This window comes from Sturnira hondurensis, unplaced genomic scaffold, assembly GCF_014824575.4.
Source record: "Sturnira hondurensis isolate 20B ecotype Veracruz unplaced genomic scaffold, ASM1482457v3 Scaffold0008948, whole genome shotgun sequence".
NCBI lineage: Eukaryota > Metazoa > Chordata > Mammalia > Chiroptera > Phyllostomidae > Sturnira > Sturnira hondurensis.
This window is the reverse complement of record NW_028081579.1, coordinates 2,697,450-2,714,700: the sequence shown is the minus strand read 5'-3', so window position 1 is coordinate 2,714,700 and position 17,251 is coordinate 2,697,450. Positions and strand designations below refer to the sequence as shown.

The following is a 17,251-nucleotide window of genomic DNA, read 5'->3' as shown; positions in this document are numbered from 1 at the left end:
GAATATTAATAATAAGCCCTGGCTGGTGTGGCTCAGTGGATTGAGTGCGGGCCTGTGAAGCAAAGGGTCACTAGTTCAATTCCCACTCAGGGCACATGCCTGGGTTGCAGGCCAGGTCCCCAGTAGGAGACACATGAGAGGCAACCACACATTGATGTTTCTCTACCACTCTCCTTCCCTTCCCCCCTCTCTAAAAATAAATAAATAAAATATTTTTAAAAGAATATTAATAATATATTAAGAATATTTGTAAAGCAAGATCATGTATGTAAGATTAAAATATAAAGGAATGGGTAGGCTAAGATTTTTTTAAATGAGACACAGAAAGCACTTCCATTAATAAAAGAAACAGTGATAAATTGGACTCCACTAAAATTAAGAACTTACATTCATCGAAAGACAGCCTTAAGAGAATGAAATATCACTACACTCCTCTACGAGGGCTGAAGTTAAAAGGACTGGAATTTCCACTCTGAGGGAACGTGTTGGGGCAACTACCACCCCCTAGGTCGCTCAGGGGGGTGTGACCTGTACGACCACTTTGGGAAACTGTATGCAGCATCGACTACATGTAAATGTACATACATTCTACGGATAAATTCTTTTCCAAAAATGAGCATTTAATATCAACTATATCTCAGTAAAGCACGGGGAAAACGAGTACTTGGCTCCATGAAAACACATACAAGAATATTAATAGCAACAATAGTGAAATGGTTAAGTAAGTGGTGGGATATTTATATAACAGAATACATCATTGCAATAAAAAATAACACACTACATGCAGTAAAAGGATGAATCTCATAACTCTTATGCTAAGAGAAAAACCAGACAAAAAGTTCAGAGACAGGCAATACTATCTTCCTAGAGGTTGGACTGGTGACTACACTGGGGAAGTGGGGGGCAGCCCCTGGGAGGGAATGCTGGGGGGCTTCTTGTGGGTCCATTCGGTGTTTGGTTCTTTGCATTGTACCAAGCTGAGTACTTCAGATTTGTGCACTTTTTGTAATTTAAAATATAATTAACAATTAAAAGATGAGTAATAATGTTTTAAAGGTAAAAATCATAAACTCATCTTTCTAGAGGTTTTTTGCTTTGTTTGTCTTTAGCTTCTTTCTTAGATCTTTCAAATAGACAGAGAGTGGGCTGAAGGAAACTGAAGTTGGAGTAGGAAGGATGCAGAAAGTGTGAAAGGACATAGAATGGGACAGTGGGCAGGAGGCAGGTGACTTCAGAACGCGTGGTTTGATAAAAACAGAAAAGAAATGAAATTAGAGATAAATAAGTGAAAACTGTAAAGGTAGTTTTTTACACTCTACCAATGTGGCATTGCACATCATTTTTAATTTATACATAGTAAACAGATCATGTAGTTTGTAAACACTTTTCACAGCTTGTAGCTTGTCAGGTGTTTATTTAGAATATCTGACAATTGGCCCCAGTTTGGCAGCAGTCTCTCTTCTTGAGAACTAATTCGCATCCTGAAATGTCTGGTGGAGTGCTGACTGTCCTGCCTGTTGCCGGTTTCCCTCCGACAGAGTCCCCCTGGCCTCTGTGTGGTGCCTTCTCCAAACGCGCACTCTGCAGAGGTTCATAGGTTACTTAAACATAGTGAAGAAATTTATCGTCGCTTCAGTTTGAACAGTTTCCAGTAAAGTATCGAACTAGATACTCGGCCAGCGCTGAAGTCCCTGACTACCTCTGTGCAGACTCGGGAATTATATTACTTTCTTTCACATTATCAATCTGTATTATATAGTTTGGTTGTTTTACTTCGTCTCCCATTGACATTTCTTTTGTATGCATATACTGAAATGATTTTATTTAATAAAAAAGAACATCACCTATGTGGATTTTAAATTTCTCTTATTAAATATTTATATTTTCAAAATGTCTTTATTTAATTGTGTGAGGTGCTTGGTGCCATTTCAAAATAATCTCAGGTGGTAGGTGTAATGACATATCAAAGCTTTGACCTTTAGCTTTTTAGGATTCTATTTGTCTGCATTTTCCTCTGCATTCAGTCTTAATTTATATGGTATTTCTCTGTATGACTTCAGAATGAATGTATTTGGCATAAGATTCACTAACAAAATAAAAGATACCCAAATACATATTATTTCTGTGCAGTCTGACTAGTGGTTTTAACTTCATTTATATCTCGACTGTGACAAGTAGAAAATGCTTTGTATTCAGCTGATTGGTGTTTGTACAAACCTCATTCATGCTCAGTGAATAGAGCCTGGGTCTGCTAAATTGATGATGCCAGTTCTCTTACCTCTCATTTCTTTGCAGTCGGCTTATTATATTTTTATTTACCTAGAGATACTTTTTCCCCAGTATTCTGCTATTTCTTTTTTTAAGAAAATTGAATGTAATATTTACACTGTTATGATTCAATTAACATCTTACAGTATCTTTTTGTATGCCTTGGTAACATAGACAATCATTTGTCTGGGTAGCTTTCAGCCTCCAAGCAGAGAAATAGAATAATTATTATGTGTAATATTGCAATGTAAAAATTATTTTCATTTATTCATTTATGTATGTTTTTATTGATTTTTTAGAAATGTATATTCCTAACTGGGGATTTTTGTTCAACAGCTTATTGATTAGTCAGCCTGCATAGTTAGGTTTAAATTATTTATTCTTATATTTTCTCAGTTTACACAAGTCATTATCCCGGGAAGAAACCCTGAAAGATCAGTTTAACCATACCCTTAGTACCTATGAAGAAGCCTTAAAGAATAGAGAGAACATTGTTTCCATCACTCAGCAACAAAACGAGGAACTGGCTACCCAACTGCAGCAGGCTCTGGCGGACCGCGCGCACATGGCGGTAGAGCTCCGGGACGCAGTGGAGGCCTCCCGGGCGGCCAAGGACAGAGTGCAGAAGTGAGTGAGATGATCTTGCGCTATTTCAAAAGTATGAAACAAAGCAAAAACACTTTATTTTAGCCACTAGAATATGTTATTTACTACTCCTGCTACTCACAGTTTAAGATAAAAAATCATCGAGCCAAATGGACTTATTAGACTGCCTGTCATATCCATATTTGGGATCAAAAACCATTTAACTGTGGAATCATGGTTACTGTGCAAGGCAAACCATTTTTATTTGATATCTGATCTTCCTCAGTTCACGGAAGTCATACTATTAAAATCATTTCATAGGTAATAAAGTTATTAGCGAGGCGAAGAGGCAGTGAAGTTATCAGCTTGACTCTTTAGCTTCACAATAATCCTGCTTGAATTCGGATCATCTGTGGTCTTGTAATCTGAGGCCTCTGGGCACACAGAATACGGCACAGTGTAATTGTCATGTATTGTCAATACAGCTTTTCACAGTACATAATTTTATTTGTTTATTTTCAATGATATTCACATTTTTCTTAAAATTTAACTAAAGCTGCATAATAAGTCAGCCCTTATGATAGCCAGTAAAATGTTAACAAATAATTTATCAGACAAAGAGTCACTTGTTAATCTATGGGACTTGAACATTGTAGCAGAATTTTCTAAGGCAGCTCATAATAGAATTTGTCGTTGGAATTGAGCCTTTTTTAATGTATTGTTTATAGCATTACATCATTCACACACCTAATCACCATCAGTTTTTAAAACATACATTTTTCCTAAAAATAATTTTTAGTTTCACAGTATGAAGAAGTGGTGCTGACTTCAAAGTTTCGTAATTCTCACCACTTTTTATTTGAAAATAAGTCATCCTAACCATTTCTCAACATCCCTGAAGTTATATTTTATGTAATAGCCCAATGTCAGGTAACTCTGTAGTCTAGAGCATTTTAAGACAGATTGGAATTTATGCTTATTAATCTGCATTATCAGTATGCCTTAAAACTTGTGATTTATGGTGTTATATTTTTTGTAGATTTAAAATTAGGTTTATATGCAATCAGAAACTATATCAGTTTTTCACAATGTACATTAATATTCTAAGAACACCAAGATATATAGGTAGATCTCATTTTCTTATAAATACACATCAATAACTTTTCACAGAATCTGATATAGCTCTGTTTGCTTAAAGTCTGTAAATAATTACAAACTTCAATTGTAATTATTTTTACATTTTAATTCTTTATATGTAATTTTTAAATTTCCACACATAGCTAAAATTGCCTACAAGTGTTTCCCAGATAGCAATTAGATTTCTAAAAAGTATTTGGAAATGTTAGCCTATAATTCTTTTATTTTTAGATCTCATCAACTATCATTATCATTTTATAAAAGAAATAACTTTTGTACTCCAAGAAGTAGAAATCACATCATCTCAGATAATGCTTAAAATTGAATAAGTTTAACCTTTTGAAAAACACAGTATATTGCCCTTACTCTGCACATTTAACCACACAGATCAGAACTTTTTAATGGAATGGCATCAATTCGAGGACAGAGTTTAAGTACAGTTATGTCATTTACAAGAGTTAAATGTTAAATTTTAATTTAAATGTTTAATCTTTTATTCTGATTTCTAGCAATAAACCTGAATGAAATATTATCAGGCTTCCCTTTTCACATTCAATCCACTGTATTTCATTTTTAATTACCCTCAACTGGGCAGTATATCTTCATTGCCGTTCATGTGAACATCAGTCTATTTTATTGAATTTAAGAGGATAGCCTTCCAGGAAACCAATTTATGTGACTTTGTTAGATGTTATTAGTATTCTCTAGCCAGTCTTAAGTTTCTATTATTAGCAATTATTTTTCAAACTCCTTTGTAAATATCCCAGTATTCCAGGTAATAATTACAATATACACTTTAAAAGTCCACATTTTCCTTTCTCCTGTCACAACCAAATTTCTTGAATAACTGATTTATATTCACTATCTTGAATTTTTTAGTTCCCATTTACTCCTCTACTATTCAGTACACTGTGGCTAGCTCCTGTACTGCAATTGTTCTTAAGTTCACCAGTAGTTTCCTAACTGTCAAATTTAATGGGCCATTTCTAATTATATTTTAATATAAAATTAATGCATGATCACGGTAAAAAATAAGTAAAGGTTGTCATATATCTTCAACAATACAACATAGTGGTCTAAAAGTTCATCCTCCAGATTCAGAATGCATAAGTATGTGAATTTTGTTTCAAAACACTGTTCTGATTTGGATAATAGTATTCCTACCTCATAATGTTATGTGAATTAGATGAGGTAATACCTGTAATGCTTTTAGAACCATGCTTGTGACGTAATCCCTTCTTCTCATCATTTTTCTCCACAGTGCACTCTCTCCTGCTTCAGAAGGGCTCTGCCTTTTCCAGACGGAATGCCTTTATTTGTGTTGGTCCGTCTGGATGGAGCCTTTCGCCCTTTCCCCGCCATGAGAGACTTGTTCATCCTATGAGATTCAGTGCAGCATAGAGGATAGAGACAGGCTCTGCAGTCTCCTCTCACTGGCACCTCCTCTTTACACTCTCCTCACAGTTGGGTATCTTACCTCCTAGTGGTCAGCTTTTAACTCGTGTTTTGACCACCAACTTCCATCAAGTTTAACTACATTGAAAAGGCCTGAAGTCTTCAGTAACAGTGGAGAGAGACCATATACTATTTCTAATAATAGTAGAATTTTACATTTCTATTTTACTTTAGCCCTGGCCAGTATAGCTCAGTTGGTCAGAGCATTGTCCTATACACCGAAAGGCTGCATTTCGATCCCTGGTTGGGGAGCCTCTGAGGGGCAGCTGATCAGTGTTTCTCTGTTACACTGATGTTTCCCTCTGTCTCTCTCCCTCTTCTTCTCTCTAAAAGCAATGAAAAAATGTCCTTGGGTAAGGATAAAATAAATTATATTTTATTTTAATTCAAAGTTAACAATTTCTTAAACTTTTTAACCTATGGATTTCTGAAAAGGAAAGTGCACACAATTACCATCCATAAGTCAACCAATACTTATAGGCAGATTGTCACTTACAGAGTAAAATATAATAAATGCCAGATCTCATTATTCAAAAATAACTTCTTATAAAGCCTGTAGTTACACCAGCAAAACTCCATCCCCTCGGGTTTTTCTCCTTATGTACATCTCTTTAAAAATGTATATGCTCACAGAGGAAGAGCACATTGTGGTTTAGCTTTGAGATGGCTCTTTTGCTGACCCTGAATGCCCTCGGTTTGGGAGAATTATGTCGAGGTAGATGAACTAAAGAGCAGGTTAAGAACACAGGAACTTTGTAAGAAAAACTCTTAGTACTTTTTCTAAGGACTATTTATTCATAATCCTCATTTACTAAAGAGAACACACCAATTCCTTCATGGATGTTTTTATTATCACAGGAGATTTAAAGCCCTATGGTTCTTTATACTGTCTTTATTTTCTATCTATCCTTCCATTTATAGATAGGTTTCTTATGACCGAGAACAAAAGTTTTCCAAAGGATTTTTAAAATATGTATTGCTATACTTAACATGCCTAAGTGACACATAGTTGCTTAAAATACAAGTATTTACAGCCAGGTTTACAAGGTCAGAATATCTATCAAAGCTCTGGGTTTTACAATAAAATATCTTTTGTCACCTGTCATCTTTACTGTGGGCCAGATTTACACAGATACAATTCATATTCCCTCGTAAATTATAATTATACAATGACTATATAAGATTAAAGCATGTGGGAAAAAATTGTAAACTTTTAAACAACTTTTCAAGAAAAAGTGTATTCACTCTTTAAATTTTCTTTCCTTCGGTATTTTCCTTTAAAAATCAATTACTTAAAATTTGTATGTGTTCTGCTAATTTTTCATTGCTTAATTAAAATATCTAAGATTAATGTAAACTATTTTATTTTTAAATATGGGGCATACTGCATTTTTTTTAGTGTTATGACAGGAAAAAAAGAAAAAAAAAGAAGAACATGTAAAGCTGACAATATGTCTTTCCTTCCTTCGGCCAAGTAGTGATTTCTATGTAGAAGTTGAAGTTACAAAGAAATTGTGAATGTTCAGCCCGGTGTCCCTGTTGATGAGTAAGACCTGTCTGTAGTTCTCGCCAAGGTGTCAGGGGAGTCGCCATAGTGTCACACAAGGGTTTCTAGTGTAGAGCAAACATACTTTCCACAGACTCAGCTGCTTAATCTGTTTGCAGATTGAATTATAAAACGGGATAGATGGCTCAGGGTGCAGGAAAGGGGAATAGAGCATTTCCACAGTTTCTTGATTTAAAAAAGAAAAAAAAATCCTGCTTTTTCTTTTTAAGCCTAAGATTTTCATCGAAAGACTTCACCAAACTTTTTAGTTTGGTTGCTGGTTTCAGAATCTGATTTTAACCACAATGAAACATAAGTGTGCCCAAATATTCTTTCATAGTTTAGTATGAAAGCTGTCAGTTATTTTTTTATAATTGCATTGTCTTTTCATTAAAATTACTCTTGCTTCTTGCCAACTTTACCTGTAATATTTTTCTTATAAATTCATGGTTGGACTGCAAGTTGCAAAGTAATATTAGACATTTCTGAACATTTTGGAAATACTTGTTGATTGAATCAAAGAATAAGATTCATAAATTCTCAAATCAGCACAAGGTTTAAATCAATATTTACTATAATGTTGAAAGTTGACTTTTTGAGTTTTTAGTATCACTAATAAATGGGCCATTTCAAAATTCTTCTTAAATTGCTCTTTAAAAAAATTATTGTGTTTGCAGTTTAAAAGCTCTTTATGTTTATAAAACATACTTCAGCAAATAATAAGTCAAATAGTTCATTGATTTGTGATAACTTATGTACAACTGAACATCCCAATCAGCTTTAGGAGAAATTCTAAATCTAGATCTAATTAGACATAGCTTTATTGTCATTTACATATGGGAGATAGACTTAGATGACTCCTAAGCAATCATTGTAAGATGTACATCTAACATATTTAATTGTTATTCTTGAACAATGATATCTTTTTAAGAATTTAATATTCTAGATTTATAAATCATAATACATGCCTTTAAATACATATTTGACTTAGAAAATATGTCTTGTACTTCATCAAATAAGTATGTATTTTATTAGAAATTTAATTCCATTATGTATTTGTGCAGTGGATCATCTTTCTCAGCCATTGAGTATATAAAGCGAGCCTCTGTGGAGCTCCTTTTATTATATAGAGAAACCTGCCATGTTTTGTAGATACACAAGGTCTGTCCAGAAAGAGCCCAGCCACTGTTAATATAACAAGGACGGTTTGCACAACATCACTGTAACCTGGCAGCCAAGGAGAGTGGACTGGAATGACCATGTGTGAACAGTGATGACTTCACTGTACTAGTCAGTGGGGGGCAATAGATGTCATTGAGGGAGCTTGTGTATCATGTGGCCTTCACATTTAAAATGACCGAGCAAGTAGAGCAACGAATCTGCATCAGATTTTGCATTAAGCTTGAACATTCCTCCATGGAAACTATTTGGATGATTCAGAAGGCCACAGCTATAGGCAGCTGGTGATTGGCGGCTTCATCACAACATGCACCTGCTCATGCGTCACATCTTATGCAGAGTTTTTTGGCAAAATATCAAATCATCTAGATGACTCAACCCCTCTGCAGCCCAGATTTGGGGCCCTGTGACTTCTGACTTTTCCCAAAACTAAAATCACCTTTGGAAGGGAAGAGATTTCAGGCAATAGATGAGATCCAGGAAAATACGATAGGGCAGCTGATGGCGATTGGTGAGGTCCCAAGGAGCTTACTTTGAAGGGGACTGAGGAGTCATTGTCCTATCTACAATTTTTCTTGTACCTTGTGTCTTCTTCAGTGAATGTCTCTACTTTTCATAATACATGGATGGATACTTTCTGGATAGGCCTCATATAATTATATTCATTTCTTCATAAAAATGAAAGAATTTTGACTTACACATTGCTTCAGGAAATATCTAACTTTGACAGGAAAAAGAAACATAGTTATAATTGTCTAGCTTATTCTTTTTCAACAAGGAAGGATTAATGTAGAATTATTAAAATTGGAGCCTAAACCAGAATTTGAGAAATTCCACTGCAGTGGCAAGTGAAGGGTCCAGCCTGGAGGAAAAAAGGGATTCTCTAAACCTAAGAATCAACACTTTGCCTGTTAAGTTTCCCTTTGTAGTTAGCTCTATGGACTGAATCACAAACAGCATAAAAGTAGGGACTAAAATTTCAGTTGCCACACAGTGTCTCACTTTGATCTCCTTCAGAAACTCTGGGTGGATGATCTGGAACCGGGCTCGTGCCCATGCCTTCCTTCGAGTGCAGATGAAGTGTGTTTCAGATGAGCACGATGGAGAGAAGGGGAAAAGAGCAAAGGACTAAAATAGTAGAGAAGTCATATTGTAGGTTTAAAACTATATAACATGCAGGAATTTTGTTTGTTTGTTTTTCTTTAACTCCAAGTGTTACAGAAATAAAAAGTCAGAAATGGAGTTTCTGTTATTTTAGGGAAATTATAGGACCCATCTAGTGATGATACACATTTTTAACTATAACTTGACAGGCTAAAAAAATACAACAGGAGTTCTTATACCGTGGAGAGGTGATTTTCACACATATATAGGACTTGTACATTTCTTAGAGTGGCCTTGGGATCTGACTAAGTATCCTTTTGCTTGATTCTGTTCTTAGCTCCACTTAAAAGCCTTCTTACTGTTTAACCCTTGGCAGGCTACAGAACTCCTGGACACATCTGTGAACATAAGAGAACTCACCCATCTTACCTGAGAATAGTTTGAAAATTGATAAAAATAAGATATAAATGATTTGAACTTTCTAGGACAGGTAACAATAGCACTAACCACTAGTGTACTGCAAGATACTTCTGTTGTAGTAAGAGGGGAAAAGCAAGCTATTGGAGAAATCTTAGAAGTTGTCATCATTTTTCTTGGATGTTTCTCAACCTCATTATATCCGAGAACTCAGAACTTTCTGCTTTGCTTTCTTTATTCTTAAACACAGAAGATTAGATATAATATACCTGTGTGTTGATGTAGAAAGTGTCTATATTTTTATATAAGTCCTTGGTATACTTATCTGAAATCTGGTGGACACTTTTTTAGTAGTCATAGTTTTTTTTTTATTTTTTCAAAATATAATTGTGAAAAAGCTAAATTAGACCACAGAGCAAGTAGAAATACAAATTTCCCTTAGATTCTAAGATTCCACCTTCATTTCTCCCCACTTGGTCAGAGATTTGCCCATGTGCACATTTGGCCCTTGATAAATACAGAATAAAAGAATATTTTGCTTATTTCAGTATAACTTTATCTGACAGTAGAATTATAAACTGTCCATACATAAACTTTATTCTTTTTTATTCTTGATCATTTACATTAAAAGTGAAAAAATCATTCTATAACAATGTAGTGTATAGTAGCAGTTGAAATACATTTTCTTTCTTCCTTTATTGTTATATACTGGAGTGGGCAAAAGCCAATTTATAGTTGTGAGTATGCAGAGCCCAGTTTCTTGTACTGTTAATTATCGTATTATTTATGTGTATTGTATTACAACTGTGAATCTACTTTTTCCTACACCTGTATTCTTGAACAACTCAGGAGAAAAAGTGTTTTCCTTTGGTTCTTAACCTAAGTGTAAATTTAAAAAATAACTATACTTCTATAAATTATACTTTAGGTATTTCTGTAGAAAGGCTAACTAAAAATAAAAAATAAGACTCCAAAAATATTATGTAGTAAATAATATTTTGGAACTTACTAAACTTACTAATTTTAATTTTTTGTTGCTTTAGCATCTATACCATTCAGACTGGTAGTTCTTGGAATATTATCACTATTTGACTTTTTCCTTTCCCACATTTAACAGTATCTCAAAGCATATGAAAGTATGTGGTTTTTTATGTTAACATATGCTATTTGACAAGCTACATAATGGTAAAAATAACAAACATATTTAAATTTTTGAAACATCTTCCTTTAAATTGGTATGCCTTTTGAGTGATGTGTATTTCACATTAGTCTTCGAAGAAGTTCTCTACTACTGACTGGAGAGCCTAATCTTTCCCAGAATGATAGGGGTAACACAGTTCAAGAACAAGAATGAATCTCTGTATAATCACACCACAATGTGAGGTGACCCTAAGACAGAGAATGGACCAGATACACATATGGGTTTTAGGAAGACTTTCTGATGCTCTTTTTTAACACAGCTGTGAGAAGAATGTGGCTAAGACCCAATAGTCATTCTTGAGTAGAGCTGGCAAAGGAAACCATGAGGAGAAGAGAATGTAACACATGGGTGTAAGAGAGTACAGATTCATTGATGGGATCTGAGGGGAATGCCTAATGACTGGAAGAATCAAACTTGGCAATGAAAGCACAAAGCTCTTTTCATCAATTCAAACGCAGACTCTAAAGCTGCAGATGGTCACCTCCAGCCTTGTCTATTCAGTGTGAGGTTTTATAAAATGGTACTTTGGTGAATACTAATAGATGAAAACAAAGATTTAATAACGTAAAGATGTGGTGTTCACTTTTAAATGAGTATACAGGTCAATGTCTCAGAAAAGGATAAAAAAGAGTACTTTTTAACATGTGGGTCTAAAGCCTTTTTGTTATTTTTCAACTTAAAAAGTAAATGACATTTATCTTCAAAAATAAATGACAAAGGTACAAATTGTGTTTCATGGAAAAACAGTTTACGTTGTGAAAAAGAGACTAGAATTAGGGTTTAAAATTACTCTCAATTTACAGTGTTTGTTGTTATCCTTTAATATTTTCTTGAAATTCACTGGATAAGATAAAAAACTGTTTCCATTCTCAAGGATGAATCAATCTAATCAAAAATTTTAGGCCAGAAGAGTTAGTACTTGGAATAGAACTTTTTCCCTACCTCTCCAGAGAGTGCAAAGAAATGTCATTTACTTTAAAGGAAGCCCTCTCTAACTTTCATGCACTCTTGAAATTACATTTCTGTTACTTCACATTTCATTTGCGAAGATTTTAGAAACTCATTGTAATTGTTTATATATTAAAAGATATTTCTCTGTATTCAGCTGGTTAGTTATGCTTACACAACTGAATCTGTAATTAAGTATGGTGTATTTTTCCAGAACAAATTTTATCATTAGACTTGGTTAGTACTTGGTTAGTTTGTAGAATTCTTCAGCTAAACCCCCCAAAATTAAGCTTAATTATACAAAATAAGTTTAATATATAAACTTAAATAACTTATTAATACTTATTAATATAACCAAAGACACTGAAATATAACCAAAGACACTTATTAATATATTTCTATTATTTTTGAAGCAAACAAAATGAGTAAGTCTGTATTCCAGATGCTTTTATCTGGTGACACTAATATATAATAAATTAAAAGGCTAGAACTGAAGGTTAAAAGAGAGGCAATTTAGTATGTAGTAGACATATCAGTGAACTAACAGGACTCTTGACTGTCATACACGGGGTATGTACACATCATTAAACTGTGTTTCTTCTCAGCTTCCTCATCTGGAAAGTAGAGCTGATATTCTTGCCCTGTCTACTGCAAAACTTGATTGTGAGGATCAAATAGAATGCATGTGCATGAAAGTACTCTGCAAAGTGACATGTGCTCTATAAATGCAGGCCATTGGCTGAAGAGCATTTTCTACTTCCACATTTAAATAAAAAGTTATTATCACCTCACTGGAACCAGAAATAATAAATGAGAAAAATGATATTTGAGCTTCAGAGACATAATAGCAAATAGACACAACCCAAATAAATAGGAGAGTCGTTGAATAAACCATGGCACATTCACAGAGTGGAATACAACCATTAAAAAAGACACTGAAGAAGATGTCTTCTCACAGACAACAATGTGGTGGTGACCGGAAGGAAGGGGATTGGGAGGACGTAAAGGGTCAGTGTGGTCAAACACTTGGTGACAGAAGATCGACTTTGGGTGGTGGGCACACAATGCCATGTACAGATAGATGATGTACCGTAGAATTGTGCTCTTGGAGCCCATATAATTTTATTAATGAACTTTATTAAATTCACCCCAGTAAACTTAAATAAAAAGAAAAAAGATGTCTGTAAACTGTTATTAAATTATCTTTAGGATATTATGCTAACTGGAAAATATCTAGTACTTATAATGTGCTACTTTTTATGTGAGAAGTAGAAATAAAAGGATCAAGAAGGATAAACCAGAAAGTAATAAAAAATGGTTACCTTTGGAAGTAGGTGAGAAATAGATGCAGGCATAGGACAGGACTGCAACTTTTCTGATTATGATATTTTATATAGTTTTGACTTTTGAACCATGTACATGTTTTAAATATTCAGAAATTAAAGTTAAATAAAATATAAAAAACAAACCCTGATAGTGAATACAAATAAAAGTAAATATACTTAACTGTATATCGAATTGTAAGATACTTATAAAGAGAAAATAATTAATTCAAGTATCTTTTGATCAGAAGACTTTGACTATATATCCTGAGTGGCATATATTCTAAGGGCAAAAATGCAAAGAAATCTTAAATTTTGCTGAGTTGTACTATTGGTGATTAAGATTTCAAACTTTAACAGGAAGCTAAACAACAAAACAAACAAGCAAGCAAAATATAACCAAAGACACTGAAATAGAGAACAGGCTGACAGTGACCAGAGGGGAGAGGGGAGGGAATTTCAGGGGAAATAGGGGAGGGATTTAGAGGAACATATATAAAAGATACATAGACAACAACTGAGAAGGGTGGAAATGGGAGGGAGGGGGGAGCATCAGGGGTGGGATGGGAGTAATAGACGGAAAACTGTACTTGAAAAATAATTAAATAAATTTTAAAAACTAAAAAAAAAAAGATTTCAAAACTATTTTATGTACATTGTTGGATTAAGCAATTTAGTAAAGAAATAATATTAGGAGCCAAGATTCTCACTGTAAAATAAATGGTATTAGGAAAAAGAAATCATAATATTAGATTTGTATTGAAATTATCCATATGAACTCATCATTTTAAAACTATATGCTTTTTCTTAGCTTTATCCATTGAAAAGGCCTTTGAAGCAATGGACACACCTAACACCCAGATTTTCATTTTTAAATATGCTTCCCATTAAAAGGTACCACAGCTCCCAGGCTTGTAGCAAAGAAAGTACAGAGTCTAGAATATCTTTTTGTGCCAGAAAGCAAGAAAGTACTCAAAGAACTGATAGAGTTATGTCAAAAGAAATTGGGAACCAGCTATAAAAGCTTCCATTGCTCATTAATTTATTTTGTACATTAGATTAATGAGAAAAGTAGAACCAGAGGCATAGAGTGATGGAACAGACTGACTGCAGTAAGAGGGGAGGACAAAGTGGGAACTGACTGAAAGAAAGTGAAGGGATTAGTCGAAGAACATATAAGAAGAATCCATGGACATGGACAACAGTGTGGGGCATGACTGTGGAAGTAGGGAATGGGCTGAGCAGAGCAGGGCAAAAGGGGAAAAAATTAGGACAACTGTAACTGCATAAAAAATACAAACTTTTTTAAAAAAGGTTTCCATTGACCAAATTTGGGACAATTTATGCATCAAAAAAACCCGAATCTGATTATGGAATATTTAATTGTTATATCTTAGAATCTATAAAGATACTAAAAAGAGCCCCGGCTGGTGTAGCTCAGTGGGTTGAGTGCTGGCCTGTGAACCAATGGGTTGCTGGTTTGATTCCCAGTCAGGGCACATGCCTGGTTTGCAGGCCAGGTCCCCAGTAGGGGGTGTGCAAGAGGCAACCACACATTGATATTTCTCTCCTTCTCTTTCTCCTTCCCTTCTACTCTCTCTATAAAAGTAAGTAAGTAAAATCTTTTAAAATAAAAGAAATGGAGGATGGAAAGGAAGAATCCTTTCTGTGCAGAAAACTGACAGTTAATGCGGATAGAGAGATAGATGATAGAATAGGAGAATTAGAAAATCACCTGGTAATCACATAGCTAATTCAAACAGTTACCATCCATCAGCCATATAATGAGTTCAAAAGAAGCTACTTTGGCACTAGAATCAGTCAGTTTGGTTTGGGAAAACTTACTTAGCATATACTAATAAATTTAAAGCTTAAAAATCAGTGAGGGCTTAGACATGGGGATTTAGGATGTCAAGTGCCTTTGAACAATATTTAGGGATTTATTACTAAATTTACTTTAGGAATTTTTCTTACTCAAATGTATGCACTTATGTAAATGATAGCAGATAGACCTGAACCATTAAGCCTTTTATCAAAATTCATCTTTTAAAGAAACTCACTATGCTCTGGGGAGGAGGGCGTAAGGGGACTAAATGGTAATGGAAAAAAAATACAAAAAAGATTAAATAAAATTTAAAGATGAAAAAAAGAGAAACTCACTAAAATATAAAGAAGTTTTGCCTGAGACTTTATCAGTATTAGACTAGATGCTCATCCTTTATTTAAATTTTAATATTTATCATAGAGTTTTCACATTAATTTTATTTTTATAATATTATTTGCCTTGATTAATGAGGGTTTTTTTAATAACTCCTTAAATGTTTCATCTAAATTTAGTGCCTAATTCATCTCACCTTAGTTCTAACCCTAAATGCTCTGTAAGAGATTAAAATATACTAATGGAGAAAAAAAACGCTCTTACTCAAAGTGTAATAACAATGAAAAGTAACCCTGTTTGTATGATTTCTAGTGAGGGGTGTTTCGTGTTCAGAGGGGATAGTGACGTGATGGACTCGAACAAGTGTCTTTCTTTCCACCCTGTGTAATTGGGCCAGGTTTTTACTTACATTCTGTCCAGAAAGCCTACCATTGTCTGAACTTCTGTTTCTTATGTCATGGTCATTACCTGCACTTTTGTCAGCTGTTGCTTGTCTTTATTTCCATCATCTGCGTAGATCAGTCCTCGTATCTATCAACAGTGGGGTTGTAATTATATTCTAGACCCTAAATGTTGATTTCAGTTTGAGAATACATGGTTTTTATGAATCAAAGATAAATCAGATAGAGAAAATTGCTGTGACAGTGCTAGCTTAATAAGTTGAATATTACTTTTATTGTACTTTGTAGGCCCCTGGCTTAGTCTGAAGTTTGAAGGTACATTGATATATTATCTCTGCGAGTCTCCCAGAGGATGTTGCCTGTCTTTTGAATTAATCTTGAATAAGGTTGATTTGTATTCCCTGCTAATCAAAATTTGAAATGTTGACATTAGAAAATTTCATTCAGTGCTAATTATATATAACTTTTATGAAAGTTAGGAAGGAAAGAATCCTACATTTTAAAGTTTAGTATCAGCCCAAAGCCCTGTGAAAACAACAGTGAGCTTAGTAAGCTGTCTTAATAAGATACCTTAATAAAACTAACCAGCTATTCCAGCTTGCTGCATTTCACTTGGCAGCATAAAAATCAGGGACTCTCTTTCTTTATCCTTAATTGAAATTTTTCTGGGTTTAAAATGATCAAGAACCTCCACAGTGTTACAGCAACATTTCCCAACTTTTCTTTACTCTTGAATCTCTTTAGTTGTAAGCCGCATCCTCTAGATAGAATTTTAAGCACTTTTTTTGGATTGATATAAGATAAAATGGTTAATTTGCATTAACTGTTTTATAAATTTTATTTAAATGCAGTCATTAATATTTATAATACGTAACATCACATGGTATTAGCCTTCAGTTGTAGTAAGAAAAAGCATAATTTGCCCTGGCTGGTGTGGCTCAGTGGATTGAGTGCTGGTCTGTGAACTGAAAGGTCACCGGTTCGATTCCCAGTCAGGGCACGTGCCTGGATTGTAGGCCAGATCCCCAGTTGGGGCCGTGCAAGAGGCAACTGATCAATGCTTCTCTTGCATATCCATGTTTTGTTCCCTCTCTCCCCCCACTTTCCCTCTCTCTAAAAATAAATAAATAAAATCTTTAAAAAAAGAAAAGGCATAATTTATTAAATTTTACAATGTATTAAGTGTGGTTTAGGGACTAAATACACATAAGAAGTAGATTAAAGTTAACCTGTTATAACATTAAATAACTGTTTATGAAATGATATTTTAGAATTCTTAACATCTTTTAAAATGAAATAATAGTGGTTTTTCAGCCTCCATTTAGTAGAATATTTCCACAAATAGCATATTATGGGTGTTTTGGTTTTTACTTCAATATATGTAAAACTAAATTTAACATATACTATTACTATTCCAGTGTTTTCCTTATTTAACTTTATTTGTTTATTTTTTTATCCTCACCTGAGGACATTTTTTTCATTGCTATTAGAGAAAAAGGTGAGAGGGTTTAGAGGGGGGGAAACGGAAAG

At 34.1% G+C, this 17,251-nt stretch overlaps 1 protein-coding gene across 5 annotated transcripts in view; it reads left to right on the top strand.

The window, feature by feature from the left end:
• The window catches only part of MIPOL1 (mirror-image polydactyly 1), a 300,958-nt gene that overhangs the window by 247,986 nt on the left and 35,721 nt on the right, over positions 1-17,251 (top strand). For all 5 annotated transcript variants that reach the window (XM_037056425.1, XM_037056427.1, XM_037056428.1 and 2 more), the window contains one exon: positions 2,665-2,895. In XM_037056425.1, the coding sequence (XP_036912320.1) occupies positions 2,665-2,895 (231 nt within the window). The remainder of the gene's footprint in view (positions 1-2,664; positions 2,896-17,251) is intronic.